The 22141-nt window shown below is 31.6% G+C and overlaps 1 protein-coding gene across 2 annotated transcripts; it reads right to left on the bottom strand.

Annotated features, from left to right (window-relative positions):
- Positions 1-19649, bottom strand: LOC134244220 (uncharacterized). Of its 2 annotated transcripts, XM_062726480.1 has the most exons (19): positions 19087-19649; positions 18317-18379; positions 18039-18142; positions 16206-16509; positions 15886-15926; positions 11279-11302; positions 11090-11143; positions 10503-10568; positions 10133-10195; positions 8764-8829; positions 8165-8233; positions 7764-7832; positions 7014-7061; positions 6650-6712; positions 5459-5491; positions 5290-5319; positions 4851-4973; positions 3678-3857; positions 1-1991 (listed from the first exon to the last, which is right to left on the bottom strand). In XM_062726480.1, the coding sequence occupies exons 1-19, from the start codon at positions 19172-19174 to the stop codon at positions 1941-1943; spliced, it is 1539 nt and encodes a 512-aa protein (XP_062582464.1). In that variant the 5' UTR covers positions 19175-19649; the 3' UTR covers positions 1-1940. The 2 variants fall into 2 exon arrangements, with proteins under 2 accessions (XP_062582464.1, XP_062582465.1); XM_062726481.1 differs by lacking the exon at positions 8165-8233 and having other exon boundaries at positions 19087-19648.
- Between the last annotated feature and the right edge of the window lie 2492 nt (positions 19650-22141).

The following is a 22141-nucleotide window of genomic DNA, read 5'->3' as shown; positions in this document are numbered from 1 at the left end:
CAAAAGTTAAGACATTTATTCACATCAAAGGAAAATAAAAACATCAAAACACTGTAAAATCACATATTTCTGTTGGGTCAAATTTCATGGTTTGGGAAAAAAAGTTGGTTTGTTGGGATTTGATTTCATGGATGAAGAACTTCTTAGTAGTTGTGCATGTGTAAATTTACATTTCATGGTCAGGACATGAATTTGTGGGTCTCTTCATACTTCAAAAACAATGAAAATTCAACCCTCATAAAAATTGGTGATTTCACAGTATATTAAACAAGACAGCTGATTACTTTTTTCATGTGACGAAAAATAGTACATATAAATACCAATAGGAACAGATGTTAAACAAGAGGTCCAAGGGGTTGATAGGTCACCTTATCATATAACAATCTTCCAACAAATGAATCGGTTCATGTTTTAAATCAAAGGCTGAGACATTAAAAATTTTGAAAGAGACACTATTGTGTATCATAACTACTCACTTAGCTTGCTTACTTAATATCAAGAGGTAGATCAGAGTAACAAAGAGACAATGCATTTCCACTTTATAACCAGTTGTGTATCCCCCCCCCAGAAATCCCTGACCCTGTGTGCACATATGTTTTTCAAAAATCTAATAAATTTCATCATAAATAGTTGATTAATACCAAAAAGAAGATTTCAAAGCATTAATTAATTTTCAGACTATGTAATCCCCACCTCAAGTAACCTGACCCAGATGCCCTGAAAATAAGCATTTTGGAAGAGGCACCTTTCCTCATCATTAATATGTAATAAGATCATGTATTTTAATTAATAATTATTAGAGCCCTGCCCTAACAACAAAACCCCTGATACTGGGGTCCTGAAATTCACAAATCTGGAAGAGGCAATGGATAGCAATAGGTCACCAAGTGACCTAACAAAGGAGAACAAATTATGATAACCCATTGTGACAGATCAAAAGTTAATCATCTGAATAAGAAAAAAAATCAAATATCATTTGAAGCTCAGGTTGATGAGTTTTTATAGGTAAAGAATTATTATTTATATAATATTCAGTGGAAAAAAAAACCTATAATATTACAAATGAGTGACTTTTATTTCTTTTTGATAACACATTTGAGAAAGACCAGTCTTTGATACAACTGTAAACAATTAAATAAATTGTCATTACAATTTACAATGTTTTCAACTCATTCCTTTGCAAAATACATTTTTTTCTAACAATTGGCTTGCCAGACTTACAACATCAGTTTAAGGTCAAGATCTAGTAAATGAAAGGTGCCCACAGATTTATCAAATTTGAGAAATAAATTTCTTTATTAATGCATTAGAACATTAGATTGGTCTAATAAGGTGTTTCGTGGCATAATTTGTAGGAAAACAAGACAAAAAAACTGTACTTTAAATTGTCATTTTCAATGAAAAATTAAGAAAACCATTCATGATTATGGGAGTTCTTTTCATATTCGACAAAGAAAATTTATCTAGATTGCCTACAGTCGTTCAGAAAACGGTAATTTGTATGTTCATGGCCTATATAGGTATCCGGTTTACTTTTCATATGATTTCAAATTGAATGTCATAAAATACCCTATTTTCTACATAATTCTGCTTAAGCTGTAAATTACGGGAAAAAAAGAGTTGAAATTGATTATGACGTCATAATGGATCTAGCACCAAAAATTTAGTCTAAAGTTATTTACTTGAGCTTGACCTTAACTTTAACTTGCAAGGGCATCACAAAATGTAGCATTTCACTGCAAAAATTATTTCTACAATCAAGGTGGCATTCAACATTGATTGGAATACTACAAGCAATTTAATACCAAAAAAATCCTCTCAAACAGCAATGTCAGTAAGAAATGTTATAAACAATTTGTATTATAACAAACTTACAATAATGAACATAACAATATTCATTTAATGCACATATGACATGTATCATAAAAGTTACAGGGACCTTACATGAGTACATTTCCATAATTTGTCAGGGTGTCATCCATTAAGAAATTCTGAAACAGAAAATGAACCAATTTGTTTATTAACATTATTGTTCCAACTAGGAAAATAAAATATACATGTAATAAGGTGCTTTTTAATAAATCATTTAAAGCCATATATGGCGTAACTGATCAAAAAATAAATTTTTATAAAATACAAAATTAAGTATCGAAATATAGTTCATACATTCAAATTAAAGCTTTTCTTACAATTCTGAATACGGAGAACACCTTGTTTCATCTAATGATACGATTTTACATTCTCTGTTATGTGTTATTTAAATCTTTTGTATTTTCTTCTGAGTCGGAGAAAATTCTGAGAATCCAAATAAAATTGTGATATCTTTATAACGCAATTGACTTAGATTTTGTAATTTACCAAAAACTGGTAACTTTATATAAAGTATTGATACAAATAATAAGTTCTTATAATTTTAATCTAATAATTTTCATTGTACATATGCCATATATGGCTTTAAACATTAGTTTACATTTTTAAAACTTTCATTGTGTTTCTAAATATAGGATTTGGATGGGTTAATTATGTTGACCTTAATCACAGCATTCTCCAGTAGTTTAATAGTACACTGTACAAGTACGAAAAAAATCTATTTTGTAAGCTCAGTGAAGTTGATGATAATAAATTCCTACATTTTGTTTTTATATAAATTCAGGTGAAAATTTACAACGATTTTTACAACTGTAATAAAAGGAAAATACATTTTTTTCGAACGTTTAAACATCGGTAAAGTTCTATAAATAAGATTTTTCTTATATTTTCTATTTAAAATTGAATATCTATATCATTTTGTAGACATATGTCTTTTGTATGATTCTGGATATTATTGATTGATCTTTAAAAAAGTTGCAGTTACGATTTTCATATGGAAACTATGCAAAACCATATAGGCGCAACGCAACGTCCATGCGATACGGGGGTAAATTGATTATGTATAATGGAGGTAATCAAAAATGTTAATCCTTCCATTCTTATTGCAAGCTACAACCATTTGAAAACTTGTCATTTGTTGGTGTAGGAAATTCCCGGCAGCATCTTGAACATTTTAATCTCTTTTAACATTTTCCAGTCTGCATACATAATTTTTACATATGCAGTGCTCATAAAAGACGCTAAATGACGTTTCCGATTTTTGGCTGTGTTTTTAAGCGTTGATCAGTTAAAAACGGCTATAAAACAGTCATATACCCTCCAATTTTTTTCATAAATTTTTCCATATATGGCGTTTCATGAATACTTTTTATAGCGGCAAAATTAAGTAAAATATTAAAACTCTTTGCGGTACAATTGTGAATTTTTAATTTTAATAAAGAGTCTTTGTGATGTAAACGTGCCAAAAAAATGTATGCTCCGTTAGATTTATCAAAATAAAAAAGCTGTATATTTTTCAATAATCATACAACAAATTCTTGTATATTAATTGGAAAAAATGGTAAAGATTTTATCAAAGTTTGACCGGTTTCGTAAAATAGCGCGCTCAATTAATTTATTTTAGTACACCCCTACAAGTACATTTATAAAATACATGTAGTGAAGTAAAAGGAAGGTCTTAAAGTGCATTAAATTTTCAATGATATAAGTATGGCTGTTAGTGTTTACCTGATTATTTATACAAACAATGAGTACCAGTATTTAAATGTTATCTTCTTTCAAAATGTTAAAAAAAAATGTGTACTTGCCCCTTCCTTAAGAATAAGTACATCTGGAACAGAGGCAATTGGCATATTATAAGTTGCCTCCAGCTCAAAGCAATGTCGACAGCCTTCATCCTGGCACTTCAATGGTGAAGTGCATTCGAGGTGGAAAGCTGGGGGCAGTATTTCAGCATCTACCTCTCTGCAGATGTATGTAAAAACACTCTAAAATGAAAAAAACCAAGATGCCCATGCAGCCTTATAAGTCATCTGTGAATCATGCAACAAATTTCAAATGATTGAATTTGATTCATTTTTTAGGTAGATGCTATGGGATTTGCAATTTTGAATGAGGCTGGTACCATTCCTAATAATAATATTAGCCAATTAATGGTTCTGGAGAAATGAAAAGGTGCAACGTTCACAGAAACACTCAACAGAGAGACAGACACATGTTGGACACTGCAAAATCAGACAAGAGACCCATGGGCCACATCTCACCTGAGCACATGGGCTCAGCTTATTATTGAAAAGCTTACTTGTTGGGGGAGGGGGATTTGTTCTCTTTTACCGACCTGAGTATGTCAATATATCAATAAAGCATACAAAAGTCATGTATAATTTTGCCATACTTCAAAATAATATTTTTTAAGTTTTTTTCCACATATTACTCGATCTCCCATTGTGACACCCCCTTTCCCAAACGTTTTTAAATAAATTTAAATCTTCACTACAATTGCTTACATGTCAATTTGACAATACTCTTCTGTTCTGGACAAGATTTTCCCTATATATTTTCTGGAGAAGATTTTTCTTATATATTCCTATGTCAAAATTTGATCAACCATTGTGACCCTGCCTACCCCCAGGTGTCATGATTTGAACTAATTTGAATCTACAATACCTGAGGATGCTTCTACATGAGTTTCATCTTTCCCGGTCCACTGGTTCTGAAGAAGAAGATTTTTATTAATTCATAATTATCTCCCCTGTGAAGAGAGCTTGATTCCCTTTCACCCAAGGACGCTTTGTGGCAAGTTTGGTAAAAATTGGTCTATTGGTTCTTGAGAAGAAGTTGAAAATGTGAAAAGTTGTCAGACAAACGGACTACAGACAAAATGTGATCAGAAAAGCTCACTTGAGCTTACAGCTCAGGTGATCTAAAAACATTGCTCAAGTCCTCAGCTCAGATGAGTTAAAAATGTTTAATATTTTTACCTGCAGAGTGTCATCTTTGTTGAAAGGTCTCGTAAGGGACATGCCTCCATGATCTTCGTAAATGATTGTGACCAACTTACGATCTTCTTTGTTCGGGAAAGAAATTACAGCATCTTCAGCCATCTTAAAGAAATCCATTTATTCATCAAGAATTTTGAACAAAACAACAGAAGATACAGTGAAACATTCTCTAAATTCTGTGGTATGGCTATTCTTCACTTAATGCTTAAAGTTCTCTGTAAAGCATACCTATTATGAATTAAGACTTAAATATCATGTAGTTTTCCATAAAAAATATTTTAAGTAAACGTTCTTGGGGCAGTTAATGAAACTGTTGGCACGATAGATTCAGTCATTGGGGATTTAATATAAATATACTTGTATATACTTACACTCATAGGATCTAATAAATGGATAAAAATTCCATGCATTTACTAACCTTCTTTCTCTTTATCTTCATTTCCATGACCTGAAAAGAAATTTTCACAATTGAAAAATAAAATGTTCGTTATACTTATAAAATGTGAAATCAAATAGATGCATGTACATGGAATAAAACTAGACACAATAGCATTCATGTAACAATCATTGTTGAACCAAAAACTTACATCAAAGAGCCTTTTCATCTCCTCGTCTATGATCTGTTAAGAAAAAAAGTTGTCTTAAATGACATGTTAATACAGAAAAGTCTATCCTCAACTTAAGGGAAAAACAAGGCAACGCAAAGAATCTGTATTCCCTGATTAAGGAAAAAAAAGAACTACAAGTGCAGATCTAAAGGGATGTAAAAGGGGAAAGTTTATGAGGGGTGGGAGCGGGCATATAGAATAATGTTATGAAATTTCAATTGCTCAATAGCTTCTTGAGATATCAACTGGAATTGAAAGTTTCAAACACAAACAGAATGTATAATTTTTTTTTTACCTTGATCTCATAATCGATAGAGCCATGTGAAGTGACCTTGACCTACTGACCTCAAAATCAAGACAGCCACATGGAGTGACCTTGACCTACGGACCTCAAAATCAATAGGCCACAGAGTCTTGGTCTAAAATTTCACCACTGCAGAAGCTCAAAGACTTCTCAAGATATTGAGTGAAAACAAGTACTGCTAGATAGCCAGACAGACCCAAATTAATATACTCTACTTTTAATGAAAAAGGAGGCAATAATGGGTGTGTGACGTAAGACAGAAAATGATTTGCCTTAATCTTTGTTTTCCTATATTTGAGCCAATAGCTTTTACTTTGGGCTAGTGATTTCGTTGCTACCACAAGCCCATGGGATAGTGCTTGAATTTTTCAACTGCTCATCCCTGCACAGTAAAAATTATAGACTGTACTATATAGGGAACAGAATTGCACTTCACTTTTATCAGGACACCAAGGTCAATGTCAAAAGATTAGCATAAGCTCATATGGACTTCATCATGGTGAGCTAAAAAATCATCATAGTCACCGGGTGGATATTAAAATAAACTAAAATTACACAATTCTGTACAGCTAAATAAAGATGTAAGAGCAGTCTTTGTAATAAAATTTATTTAATATAAAAATTTAGCAAGATAATTATGTTGGGAAACATGGACACTAACTTGGGAACTTTTCATCATTTTTGGCAGGGGATAACTGCTAAAATTACCTTGGTATAGGGAACAATTAAAACAGTACACTTGAAACTTTTTCAGAGTCCTTAAAAATGTACCGGTACTGTTAACCGAGGATCCGACCTATATAGCTATTGACAGTACATTTGTACTTTACTTAATTAATTCATACAAGAAGGATTAAAATATCTACCTCCTCCTCAGGTGAGAAATGGGATTTTCCTTGCTCAAAATATGAATTAGGCGACTCTGTCAACTGAAAAATATTAAATACAGTACTGAAAACATACTTTTTTATATCGTATCTGTATCTCATCAGCAGGAGTACAAATATTTTTCATCAGATTTGATTTGAAGTTCTGAATTACATTATGAAAACACATTTAAGTCAATTATAATCCACCCACCCCCAACCTCCCACCTCAACTTTTCTTAAAATTCATACAATTATCTAAGAATTAATTTATTTTGGCATTACAACAATTAACACAAAAACAGCACTTTTTAATGTAAACATTTACATTGATTTAATGGACTTTCCATCAAAGTAGACATACCTGTATTTCATCTTCATAGCAAGCCGTATCAGAAGAGCAAGCACTTTCCTTTGAAGTGGGGGTGAAATTTAAATTACATTATACAATAAATGTTTACTTAGCTGCAGAACTGTAGCTCTCCGAGGAAATATATATCGACTGCCTGGAGAGCTAATGTGCCACCCATTGTAACAAATGTATATTTATTGCACACATAAAGTTGGGCTTAGTTCCAGGAATAAATCTTTGAAATTATTACCTCTATCGCCAAAAAAAAAAAAATCGAAAAAGTTTTTATACCTTTATTGAGAACTATCGCAGTTGACATCTGCACAAAGCATGATGGAATGTATTCAATTGAAAAACAAAATGGAAGTATAAATAAATGAAATTTTCGATGAACTCAATTTCAGGACCAGGAGGGCTATTATCATCAATTTCAATGATTTTTTTTTTCTTGTGGAAAAGTGAAAGAATATGTTAAGAACAAACAATTATTAATTTTTTGAGACAGCAGTTTAAAATCATAGAGAAATAAAAAGAGAAACAGTGCAATTAACGTGCACAATAAATGTACTTTAACAGTCTTTTTTCAAGGAGTGGCACTAGAGCTCTCTGCTCTGTCAACGTATTTCTTTGAGAGCTACAGTTCTGCAGCTAATACATTATAGTCATTTACATTCTTTTTTCAACAATTAAAAAGTAATAAGCTCTTTCTTATGGATACATTTATATCAATAAAATGGACTTTCCATATGACATTAGGCATACCTGTATTTCATCTTCTTTGCTAATACTTGCCACTGAGCAAGAATCTTTCTTTGACTTGGGTTTGAAATTCTAAATTACATTAAAAAATATGTTGTAGTCATTTACATTCTTTTTACAACAATTAGAAAAAATTGGAATTTTTATATTAAGGAAAAATTATATCAATAAAATGGACTTTCCATATGACATTAGACATACCTGTATTTCATCTTCTTTGCTAATACTTGCCACTGAGCAAGAATCTTTCTTTGACTTGGGTTTGAAATTCTAAATTACATTAAAAAATATGTTGTAGTCATTTACATTCTTCTTACAACAATTAGAAAAAAATGGTATTTTTATATTAAGGAAAAATTACAGTATATCAATAAAATGGACTTTCCATATGACATTAGACATACCTGTATTTCATCTTCTTTGCTAATACTTGCCACTGAGCAAGAATCTTTCTTTGACTTGGGTTTGAAATTCTAAATTACATTAAAAAATAGGTTGTAATCATTTACATTCTTTTTACAACAATAAGAAAAAATTGGTATTTTTATATTAAGGAAAAATTATATCAATAAAATGGACTTTCCATATGACATTAGACATACCTGTATTTCATCTTCTTTGCTAATACTTGCCACTGAGCAAGAATCTTTCTTTGACTTGGGTTTGAAATTCTAAATTACATTAAAAAATATGTGGTAGTCATTTACATTCTTTTTTCAACAATTAGAAAAAAATGGTATTTTTATATTAAGGAAAAATTACCGTATATCAATAAAATTGACTTTCCATATGACATTAGACATACCTGTATTTCATCTTCTTTGCTAATACTTGCCACTGAGCAAGAATCTTTCTTTGACTTGGGTTTGAAATTCTAAATTACATTAAAAAATATGTTGTAGTCATTTACATTCTTTTTACAACAATTAGATAAAATTGGTATTTTTATATTAAGGAAAAATTATATCAATAAAATGGACTTTCCATATGACATTAGACATACCTGTATTTCATCTTCTTTGCTAATAGTTGCCACTGAGTAACCTTTCTTTGAAGTGGGTTTGAAATTCTAAATTACATTATAAAAACATTATAGTCATTTCAATTTTTTCACAACAATGAAAACATATATATATATATCCTGATGAAAACATCCATGTTTGAATCTACACTACTTGAAGATGCTTCCACATTACTTTCATCTTTCCCGACCCAGCAGTTCTTGAGAAGAAGATCTTAAAAACAGTTTGTTTCTACTTCTATTTCATTGCATTCGATCCGTAATTTGAAATTATTATATTATTTGAAAATTGGATTATCCTTATTTTCAAAAATTTAAAATTAAGAAAATAAACAATTGTGTATGGTCACAAATAAGTACTGTTTTGTGGTTTAATTTACAAGGGGTGAGTTATTGATCCATATCAGCCCTGCAGAGCTGAAAACCTATATCTATATGCAGCCCTGCAAATCCATATAAGCCCTGCAGGGCTAAAACTGCTATTGTTACATCAGAAATGTTGCATATGCAAAGATCCTGTATTTATGAACAAGTAGGTAATAAATACTGTAAAATCACATATTTTCATGGGGTCAAATTTTTGTGGTTTGAGGGAAAAAGTTAGTTCTTAGGGATTTGGTTTCGTGGAGGAAGATCTTTTTAGTAATTGTACATGTATATGAAAAATAACATTTCGTGGTGGTCATAAATTTGTGGGTCTCTTCATACCACGAAAACAAAGAAAATTAACCCCCCACAAAAATTAGTGATTTCACAGTATTATCCATACAGTTATATGATTTCTTAGTGGTACTCATGAATTACTGTGGTTTCATCAATTTTCGTTGGCATCAATTCTTGTGGATTATGTAAAACAGACAGTTTTGAGGATACGTAATTTCGTGGACAAAAGCATTTCCTATACAAATGAATGTCATATTTCCTAATCCGATTAACATTTGGAATTCGTGGATCTGCTCAACAACCAAATCCACGAAAATTGGTGCTCAACGAATATTGATGAAACCACAGAACTGTAGCACAATTGTGAATTAAATTAGCACATCATTGTCAATTCCAAAGATACTAAAATATGAAACCCATCTTATAAGATACAAGTACAGTAACTAAGTTTGATATAAATATGCTGAAATATTTGAAGCCCTGAAAGATTCCAAGTAAAAAACGCCTTTATGTTTACCATTTCTTTCTGTTAGGACATACTGGTCAAGTAATTCATTTCCTCTGAAACCTCATGTAAAGAGTAAATATTCAGAATTAATAGACTACTTACATGTACATATACTTATTTACTTTCATTATTCCAACAGCATTTTAAATTAATAATGACTGTAATATTTTCTTTACATACCGAGTGACACTTTGAATCTGTATTATCTAAAGGTATGTCTGGTAGGTCAGAATCATCAGAAATCTGTAATACAATACAAGTAAAGTTATTGAACAACTTCAAATTAAAAAATTACAACTAAAAACAAAATTGCCAAGTATTCATCAAAATATTTGTTCATTCCTTCCCTTATTATCCTATGTAATATGTATTAACTGTGTCAACATGTATATCAAACTGCTTCCAATTTGTTTAAGAGCTTAAAAGAGACAGGTTCAGGTATTTTTTTTTCTTTTTAACGCATTTCATCTGAAATGATTATAAATACTCTAAACAAGTGTGATTTGGCAAAGTTATATATAAGAATAAATTTACATGTATATGCACTAACATGTATTGAATATTCTTCCACTGGCTTAGCTGCTGGGATTTTCCTCTTCCTCATTTTCTTGGACAACTGCAAAACATATGGTACACTTATACATGTAGTAAAAATAATAATTTCTATGCTCATTTTCAATGGACATCTCTTAGAACTTACATCTCCAAATGCAAAAGTCTACTTCATTTTTCCAAAAATATGAATAAAAAAACACAAATCTTTATCACAGAGTGTACTACTAGCATATGAACTGCTAAGAATGAAAAAAATACTGTAAATCTGGAAATTTTTACATAGATTTTATTTTGCGATTTCGGGTTAAGATGCTGTTGATTAATTTTACATTTCTAAATTTTGGGAATGACCACTTCTTTGAATACATTTTCTTATTGGTAATTTATTTTTAATAAAAATATTTTTGTGAATGTAATGCACTCGCAAATTTGCTAAAAATTTATCTGCAGCAAAAATTTCCAGATTTACGGTATGCACATCCACAAAAATGTTCACCTTATTGTCCATAACTTTTGATTGTGGGAGGCTATATATGGCCTTCATATTTATAATTTCATAATGTCAAATTTTAATATACTCACAATTTGTGGTAATTCTGTCTTTGACTTTTCCATTACAAAATCCATTTCTGAGGACTGAAAATCAAATATATTACATATCAAATCTTTGATTTCTCATGCCAAGTTTGTAATTCATCTATTTTCTTACAATCAAAATACATAAATGTATTAGATTTTAGTACATGTGCTTATGTTCTGCTTTTAACATACCTCACTGTCTGTTTCATCAGATATCTGAAATTATTGATAAACATATATAATAGCTGGTAACATATTGCATAAATTAAAAAAAATCATCAAATATGAGCTAATCAAAATAATTATTTTAGAAATGAATTGAAATGTAAAAATTTTAAGTTCTGGAATACTGGTATAAACAATTAAAATGTATACAAACTAACAGAGGAAGAGATGATTAAATCAGTACACTCCACCCTTCAAATATACTTATTATGAGTATTTGCATTGTCTAGTACCCCTGTATTAAAGCTATAGATGATGGAGGTCTAATGTAATAAGTAAAATGTTCATCACAACAAACCTTTTTCTTTTGTACTTATATATCGTCGCTGTAATATCAAAATGTCGTCAGTCGATTTTTGGCGGGAAATTTTTATTGCTATTTTAAAATTGGAATCTGCAATATCGAATAAATGTTCAGTCAAAACGTCAAGTCTCTAGGCCAATTAGAAAGTGAGATACAGACGTGTGATAAAAGCGCGTTACATAATAATAATGTCCATTGGATGCATTTTTTCTCTGACAATAGGTCGTTTGTCTTTGGGCACTGACAAAGATGTCACTGGCAGTCTGATATCAAGGGACAAATTTTAGTAGCTGCAATCAATTTAAGAGTATGTTAATTCATAAAATACATTTTAGAGCGTTCTAATATCAGATTTGTATGCTTAAAATACATTGCAAGGGTGTTTCAATGCTTTTCTGGAGATACGACACTTTGTACTGAAAAAACATCCAGGACAGAAAGGAAAAAACAAGATCGACATACGACATTTTGAAAAAATATGTTTTTTGTCTCTCCTTAAAAGTTGGGATTTTTGACTTACGACAATTTGATATTACAGTGACGATATGTATTATTATGGCAATTCTAGTTCAAATGACTGATGTAGAGAATAATCTCTGGAGCCATAATTATTTGCAAATTTTATGTAGCCATTAGTATTATGTATGCTCTTAGCATAACCATTTTCCCTATATATGTGATGCCATGCATGGCAGCTCAGTTTGAGTAACTCTAGGCACATGAGTGACCAAGACTATCTTGTTACCATTATTTACAATTCTGGTCATGTAATTCAAGAATAAGTGCATGTTATGTTACCCTATGTCTCTTTATAGCATCAGTTTTCTGCAGATTTGTACAAGTGCTAGTTTTATTTTAGCTTTTGGAAGAACATTATAAATTATAATATGTATATACGAGTGTTGTCTAATAAGTTCATGGACAATGAAATTTCTGTTATAATAAATGGTTCCGTAATTTAATAAATGGAAAAAAGATTTCTTATATAGTCTCGATCTGTATTAATCTTTTATGTACTTTAGGTATGCTGGAGCAAATTTATGCAGAAAATCTGTTACACTGTACATAAATGTCAATTCAATGATACCAAGCATAAAAATGTACTTTTACATTACTGTATACAGGGAAATTTTCGCCCCCGTTTTATTTTCGCTCCTTTCGCCCTACGGTCTTTTGGGCGAATTTAAAACGGGGCGAATTCAAAGAATACAGTAAAATTTCTTAAACAAAACCATGATTGGACGAATTTAAAACGGGGCAAAATTGTTTGCAAGTGTGAAAGGGCGAAAATAAGACGGGGCGAAAATAATCATGTATACAGTATTCAAATATTCATGATTGGCCTTACACTGATATAAACTTAAAACTTCTAAATTTCACACAAATATTTGTGAACAAGTCAAACACTTTTAAAAAGTGGCCCATAGGCCAGAAAAATCATATAAGTCAGCCATGATCTTTTAGTCTACAACAGGAAATTGTTTCCCCTGTATCAAGTAATAATTCTATTTATTCAATTTAAGTTGCTTAATCAGAAACAGGCACATATTATCTCAAACAATAAAAGTACATGGAAAACATGGATCAAAAACCTTATTGACAAACAGAAGTTCCTGATGGGAAATTAAGATCTGTTGTGAAGTCACCTTAAGTTTGAAAAAATAAATTTATCGGTTATATTAATTATGAAGAGAATTTAAACCTAGGTATTTTTTTCCCATCAGTAAAAGTCTAAGTCATGATATATCTTTTAAAAATTAAGAAATTTACTGACTACAATCCACAGTGTTTTTCATATTAATATGCATTTTTAAAAAATAAAGGAAAATCAGATATTTTTAAAGATTTTTTTAAAAAAGGAAGTTTAGTAACGAAAGCTAAAATACTGCCTGGGTACAGGTATACGTACTTTGTTGTGAAAATAAATGCTCAGGTTTGTTCTTCATAAGTTATACATGTTAACAATACATTTAATTTCTCAAAGGTGATTTCACGCAATATCAAAAAACTAGGATTATTTTTTTTATCCGGCCATGCTTAACCTCTTATTCCATTGATATAGCTCATGATATATTTTTTTCACATCACACAGTTGTGACTTTTGCGTTAGAGTGATGAAACAAAATGAAATGGAGTCCTTATAAAACAGTGTCCAACATTGTTCATGGTGTAAAAAACATGGGATAAAAAGAATCTCACATGATTTGTAGATGGATATGATTTTTCTCCAACTCGTTGTGTGTTTTTATCACCTCGCCAAGGCTAGGGGATAAAATCAACGCAACTTGTTGGATAAAATCATATCCAACTACGAGTCATGAGAGATACTATATGTGTGACCTAACAAAAATTATTTTTTTTACTTCTGAATTTTGATATCTTTTAAAAGAAAAAGACATTTGGGGTATAATCATATAGACAATAGTTGAAACAATTTATGGACGATTATTTTTCAAGAAGAAAAAGGAATATGTTTTTTAGCTATTAGAAGCAGAATAAGCAGCTTTAAATTTTATACAAAACAAAGAAAAGCTGGAGACCAACACTTTCAGGTTGAAATTGCGTGTGGATACCGAAAGGTATTCAATAGGGTCTGTAACTAAAGTTATAAACTTAAAAGATCACCAACACTTCGTGAGAATGCAGCAGTAAACAGTTTACTGATGCGTACTCACGAAATGTTGGTGATCTGTTTTAAGTAATATGGTTCAAAATGCCCTAGTGGATTGAAGATGGAAACATGAAAAAATTTACAATGACAATAATAACGATGACAGACAACTGACAAATTTTAACCAAAAAAGCTTGATTGTCACAGCTCAGGTTAGCTCAGAACTATTAAACAAAAAAAAATTTAAAACATTCAAACTGAAATATATAACAAAATATAAAATAGCCAACTGAGCAGCAATGTTTTTGCATATCAGATTCATCAATCACCAAGCTTTCAGTACTTACAAATGATCAATTTATTGCAATTCTATTTCTCAATTATATATCTTTATTTTTGTTATCATAAATTTGATATCTGACATGTTTTCATATCTTTTTTTTTTTACAAAGTCTCTATTGAGAAATATATAACATAAAACTATAAATTGGATAAAATTTTTCAACCGCAAGATTTATTAATGTAGACTGTACCAGAAGGAGGAGTAGCTTTTTAAACAAGAGGCCCATGGGCCACATCGCTCACCTGAGCACTGTGGCTAGTAAGAAGAAGCAATTGATTTATTACTGAAAAGTTTAAATCCAAAAATAGTCAATCAATCACTTTGCTAAGAAGATTTTTAAAGAATTTTCCTATATATTTCTATGTAAAACTTTGGTCGGCCATTTTAACCCCGCAAATGATCAATACCTAATTTTCATATAAATATGACCAATCATGCCTTTGCTATTCTTGAGAAGAAGATTTTTAAAGAATTTTCCCATATATTTCTCTCTAAAACTGTGGTCGGCCATTTTGGCCCCGCCCTACCCCCGGGGGTCATGACTTGAACAAACTTGAATTTACACTACCTGAAGATGCTTCAATATATATATATATATGATCAGTTATGGCTTTGCTATTTTTGAGAAGAAGATTTTTAAAGAATTTTCCTATATATTTCTATGTAAAACTTTCATTTTTTTTAAAAAGGCCCCGCCCTATCATTTTTTTTAATCACTAAGGATGCTTTCTATTGATAATTATGACAGATTTTTAAAGAATTTTCTTTTTTATGTAAAACTGTGATCGGGGGGTATGATTTGAACAAACTTGATCTACACAATTCCAATTAGGAAGCGGTTCTTGAGAAGAAGATTTTTAAAACATACCACCAAATTTTCACTATTTCTGAATTATCTTCCCTTGAATAAGGGCGTGACCCTTCATTTGCACAAACTTGAATCCCCTTCACCCAAGGATACTTTATGCCAAGTTTGGTTGAAATATATAACCCAGCAAGATTTATTAGTCGATGTAGACGACAGTAACAGAAGGACGACGGACAAAATGTAGCTTTTTTCAAAAAAAATTTAACAGAAATTTTGATTTAAATAACCATGGCAACATAATTCATCAGGAATCTCAGCGCAGTCTTCTTGTATGCCGTAGTAATTTGAAATCAGACCAAAACTGAGGAGTAGCATTTTGAAAAACAGACAATGGACACCTTAATTAAGTTCCTCTGGACTCTGACCAGAAGAGATAAAAACATGAAGAAACATATATTTTGCCAAATATTGCTTCTCAGTTGTCTGAAATACATTTTAAGCTTTTAACCTGTGTGCAGTTATTGAAACTGTCCATAATTTCTGCTCTTCCTATAAAGGTCATATTATTACATTCATATTACAATAAATTAACTATGTTAACACTATATGGGTAATGCATATCTTTCATAAAAGTTATTGAAGACAATTTTTTATTTCTTTCTAAAATGCATTCAATCTTTGTACTTATAGTAACATTTGTCACTACATTTGTCAGTCAAGAAAATGATGGATCAAATTATTTCATGGCTCTTACTCTTCTTGAATTAGCAAATGAGTATCAATTTTCTAGTAAATAATACTTAAAACTACAGGGCTTTTAATTCTCACCTTTGCCTTTTGCCAAGGCATACATCTTTAAGGTACCAGTAGTCTTCTTTTGTGTTTTTAAGGAGGCAAGACTATTGACGTTGAATTCCTCGGGCTCATTTATTTCTTCTAGACCCGCTGGCCCCATAATGTATGGAATGAAGTTGATCTTACCACTAAATTTACCATTCAATCTTCTCATCCACTCAGTTGCATTTTCTGCTGGATTAATTGTCAATTTCAGAGCCCCTGTCAGTCCTGTATCACTGGGGAAAGCTCTTTTCAGAGCTTTCTTCTTCCCATCCAAAATTTGCATTTGTATTTCCTAAAAGAAAGTGTGTATATATAGTGCAAATCTTATGAAATCAATACTAGTAATTTATTTTTTGTCTTTATACCAATTTAGTTCATATTCTTAATTATGATGAGTGCAATAAATAAAGCTAATATTGTTTTATCCTGTAAAGTTCAATAATCACTGTAAAAATAGTAGGACCTTCACTTGCATGCAATGCACAAACTGATTTCTGCTTGAAAGAATAGGGGAAAAGAAACACTGGATTTCAATTGGCTGAAAAATGTACATGTACTTCTCCACTGTAGATTCAAGTTTTATATATATGTAACACAATCCTGAAGTAATAACAAATATTAAATGATATACAAAATATATATCTCTCAAATATTCATATTGGCACAATGGATCCATTCAATAGGAAGAATGAAGCAAGTTGAAGTGGTAAAACTTTTCAATGGAATGGAAAGTTTTCTGCTTTCATTTGAATGTTGCATGCATCCCCATTTCTTCGGAAAGGCAAAAAATAATGTTGTGACAATTTGAATAAACCATTCCATTCTAAAGAAAACAACAACCTCTTACTAATTAAATGCAAATCATTGATTGATAATTTTTTTTACTAATTCTTACAGGCATGAAAGAAAATACAATTTAACTTTGTAGCAAAAAGAATGAAATAGTCTAATACATTCATGCTCATCCTGCAACCTATAGATATTGACCAGGAACTATATTTGAACATACTTCTTATAGATAGTGTTCACATAAATGGGGTTATTTAAAGTTCACATGGTATTTCCATTGTCCACCATCTTTGGTGGTCAGCCTGACAATTTTTCCAATTAGGCTTACCAAATGTAAGATGATGTAGCAGAAATATTTTTGGAAAAATCTTTATGGAATAAAAATTATGAAATAAAGGAGGAAGTAACAAATGTATATTTTCCAGAGAAACAATCATTCTTATCCCACAATTTCCAGATATAAAAGTTAAAGATGTTTGAATAATGAAGGAACATGAGCATGTTGGCCTCCAATATGGTGGCCAATGGGTTTCAGCTTTTCTAGCCCATTTGTTCTTCAGAAAAATATCTTTAAAGGTTTTTCCAATATATTTCTATGTAAAAATTTGATCACTACCCCAAGATGCTTCCACATAAGTTTCAGCATTTCTGGCCCAGTAGTTCTTGAAAAGAACTTTAAATAACCCCATCAGATGGGGTTATTTAAAGTTCTTTTCAAGAACTACTGGGCCAGAAAAATGATCATATTTTATTTTTTTCTTGATTATCTCCATTTGAGAAGAGACTTAGCTCTTTATTTTTAGAGTTTAAATTCTCCTTCACCCAAGAATGCTATGTACCATGTTTGGTCAAAATTGGCCCAGTTGTTCTTGAGAAAACATCGAAAATGTGGAAAGTTTACAGATGGGCAGGCACACGGACAGCTGGACAGACTTATGGACAGACAATGGACAAAATGTGATCAGAAAAGCTCACTTGAGCCTTCGGCTGAGGTGAGCTAAAAATTGTATTTAACACAACAAGAACACTCACATTAATCATATCAGTACTGCTTTTAGCACCTTTCTTCTCTTTCTTCTCTTTCTTTAGTGCAGGGGAATATTTAGCTTTAAGAAAAGCTAAGCTTTTCTTCGCATCTAGATTTTAAGATTTGCAAAGTAAAATTCAAAAATGTGTCAGAGGAATGAATTCTGTATAAGATATTACAATTTTCATACTCATAAATGATAAACACATACATGTACACTTGAATGCGTGCATTATCCTTAAATGTACTGGTTTTAAATATATTATAAGCTTAAAACTATTACCTGGTGAGAGGCTTTCAATTTCCATTGCTTGACTGGAGCAGGTGGGAACTGAATTTTTATCTACTGTAACAATATAACACATACCAATAATACCAGTATTACAATACATGTAAGGCCAAGCTTAAAAAATTCTTTGTTTGCAGTTGCCGACCTATAATTTTTACTCTGGGTAGGTAGGTACGCAATTTCTTTTTGGGAAAAAAAAATTGTTTCCATATTTTTGTTAAAAATAGAGGTTTTTATAGGCCTACTAAACATGAATAAGTTGCACTCTTTGTATAAACTCATGATTGATGAAGACAAAAATTGAAAATGAAACAGTTTTAATATCCTGAAAAATTGGAGAGATAAAAAGAAATTACAAAATAGCTAAAAGAAAGATTGGGTTGGGTGCATTTTCAGTGGGTTGGTCGGCAACTGCAAACTAACAATATTTTATTTTAAGCCTAATAATATGTAAATATTTATGATACCATTCCTGGCATAGCAAGATGATTTCCATCTAGTTCAAAAAGAAGAGACCCATGGACTACTTTGTTCACCTGAGCAATTTATTAGCCTCCTATTCTTCATCACAATTTCTGTGATCAAATCATATATCTGATTTTTATGGCTCTTAAACATTCAGACAGTTACAATTTGAAAAAAATATTGTGTAGTAATGTTCACACTACTTTGAAAAGTTGAACACAACTTTACCCTACAAAACACATTCTTTAAGCATTTAAAATATTCTCAGTGATCATGAGTTGATTGCTTTTAATATATACCTTGAACTTGGGCCCCACAGTGGCCACAAAATTTGGCAAGGCCATTTAGGCATGTCCCACACTCCACACAAAACATCTGGAACATCATTTTTATTCATTAATTATATGTAAAATCTAATTAAAGTATTACAAAAAAAAAATAGGCAAATGTTTTAAGAATATAATTTGGAATCAGCTTTCAAAGCTAGGAATATCTTGCTTGACAAATGCACAGGATTTGTTTATTCACTGTACAGTTAAAGTATATATCATTGAGGGAGTCGGCAAGATCCCAGTTTCCCAAGAGTAAGTCTATTAATTTCCCAAAGCGCTTGTGCGGAAACAATAGGCTTGCTCCAGGGGAACTGGAATCTTGCCGACTCCCTCAATGATATGCTTTGAATATTATTATTATACTGATACATGTGTACAAACAAGCCATTTGAAAAAAGTTAAATTCAATTATCTTGTCGAGCTAGCCATTTTGAATGCTTTCCTCAGAAATTTCTATTCTTAGTAACCATGGCAACATCGTTCATCAAAATCAAAAACCAATAAATATAATTATGTATCTTAGTGTATTCTACTTGTGTGCCAAGTTATATTGAAATCAGACCAAAAACTGTAGGAGGAGTAGAATTTTGAAAAATTGTTCACAGACAGACGGACAGCTGGATGGACGGACACATTACTATTGCATAAGCTCTACTGGTCTCTTTACAGTAGAGCTAAAAATTACAACATTCAAACTTGATCTGTAACTAATCAAGATACACTCACATACCAGATTTCAGCTTGATATCTACAAGAGTTTAGAAAAAAAGTGTGGAAAACCAAGTAAGACAGACAGACGGGGACAGTCGGATGGACAGACGCAGAGGAAACATATAGTCCCATATGGTTCCACAAGTATGGGACTAGTAAAAATACTTAAAAGTAAAATTGTTTTTCATAAAAGAGGGGGTGGGGACAAGCCAGGGGGAAGAATTCTATATTGCCTGAAAAATTTAGAAACAACTATTACAACTCTTCTTACTTTTACAGAACATTTGATAAATATTTATAGTCCATTCCACACATTACAATAGTTATGTCCCTTCGTTAGGTCAACCAGAAGGTCAAAAGGGGAAGAAATGACATTTCCTCTCTTTACACTACTTAACATTAGCAGTGTGCGCAAAAAACTTTTTTCAGCACTAGCCCAATCGGGCTAGTAATGAAGAACAATTACTAGTCCGAATCAGATTTTCCTAGCCCACATATTTACAACATGAATTTGTTGTCTCGCTTAAACCAGTCAAAATTCATATTGATTTGATATAACGCAGCCATAACCGGAAGTAAATGCTGATGTGTATTTTATAAACCCAAACTGTACAGAGAAGACCGATTGTAGAAAGTTCTCGACACGCTTAAACAAAAGAAACCCACACACATGTAAAAAGACAGGAAACAATAAGAATTCTTATACTTATTTTATTACATTTAAAGATTTATCAACAAATAAATGTTAAATGCAACTTTTCACTAGACCAATCGGGCTACATTCTACTAGCCCGATCGAATTTTTACTAGTGTTCGGGCATCGGGCTAGTCCTTTTGGCGCACACTGATTAGGACATGTTCTGATAAATCCACTAGTTTAATTTTTTTTAATATATATATAGATAGCCCCATCTTTGGGCAATCATTATACACATAATTTTCTAATTCAAATTTAAAAGTTACAAACCACAAAAATTAAAAGGCTACGGTAAGGATTCTATGGGATTTTCCCAAAATATGGCGACCAAGGGACATGACTTTTGCAAAGTGTGTATTCAAATGTAGTCAAAACACAATCTGTTTCTTGACTCCCCCTCTCTTTTTAAAGCAAATCCTAAACAGTTGGATGCAACTCCTCTCTAGACCCACCACTAATCAGTTATTGGCTTGCAAGTACGAAAGATCTCATGCATACATCATATTCAAGTGGCGGATTCAATGGGAGGGGCACAACCGAACGACCTCTTAAAATTGTCAATGTTAGCGTAAATCAGTTTTGTCTCAAAAATGTAAATAGGTCTACTTGATAGACCTCATTTTTACCCTTCAAAATCTCTATAATCCAGGAGCTTCCGGACTTCTTGGGCCCCCACCAGGGCAGCCCATAGACATCTTGCTTACTTTTGGGGCCCCCTCTAACTTCAATTCCTGATCCACACGTGGAACATCATATATCCGCATCAAATTTCTTTTAAAAAACATAACTTTTGGTCGACTATTAAGTTTTTCTGTATGCCTATTGATTAGGAGATTTGATTTCTCAGCAGTTCAAAATAAAAAGTCCATACGGGATTTTATACTCCAAAGCCTGGGCAAAGGGGCTATTTGGAGAGAGAGATTCTAAACTTTTTTTTCGGAGAGGGATGCAGCCATATATTATCAGTTGACTATCAACTACCAACCATTCCTTGATAAGCCCCCCCCCCCCCCCCCCCCCCCAAAGTTAAATAAAATCCCCGGTTCCTACATGAGCCTTACCTCTTTCCATATACGATAAGCAATTTGTCAGTTTATCAGTAGTCCTTGCTCAGTAGGGTGCTGTCAACGCTATGCTTCACGTGGTTTGATTGCACGTGGTGATCTGCATCCACAGGATGTTTGATTCTGTCAAGCGTCCAAATAATAATAATCTTTCCAGAAATTTGTAAAAGTCAAGATTATAATTGTACTGCGCATCAGAATCATACAAACGTTTGGTTTTGTCAAGCGTCTAAATAATAATAATGTTGCATCTTTTTTTCTGGTCGCGATTATTATTGTTGTTGGAGTACCACAGATTATAATTATTGTATGATGGCTGTGATGAACAAGATTATTGAGCGGAAATAAAAATAATAATTCTGTTCAATTGTTTCAGTGGAAATATAAAAGGAAAAAATTTGAAGCGAAATAAAATAATGTGTACACACATATGAAGTGAAAAGATTATAATTGTATGTTGAAAATAAAAATAATGTGTATACATGGAAAAATAAGATTATCATTGTAAATATAAAAATAATGTGTATACTTGTGGACAAACAAGATTATC

The sequence above is a fragment of the Saccostrea cucullata genome, unplaced genomic scaffold (assembly GCF_032062105.1).
Source record: "Saccostrea cucullata isolate Sc308-1 unplaced genomic scaffold, CSIRO_AGI_Scuc_v1 ctg2740, whole genome shotgun sequence".
Taxonomy (NCBI): domain Eukaryota; kingdom Metazoa; phylum Mollusca; class Bivalvia; order Ostreida; family Ostreidae; genus Saccostrea; species Saccostrea cuccullata.
This window is presented reverse-complemented; position numbering and strand designations above follow the sequence as displayed.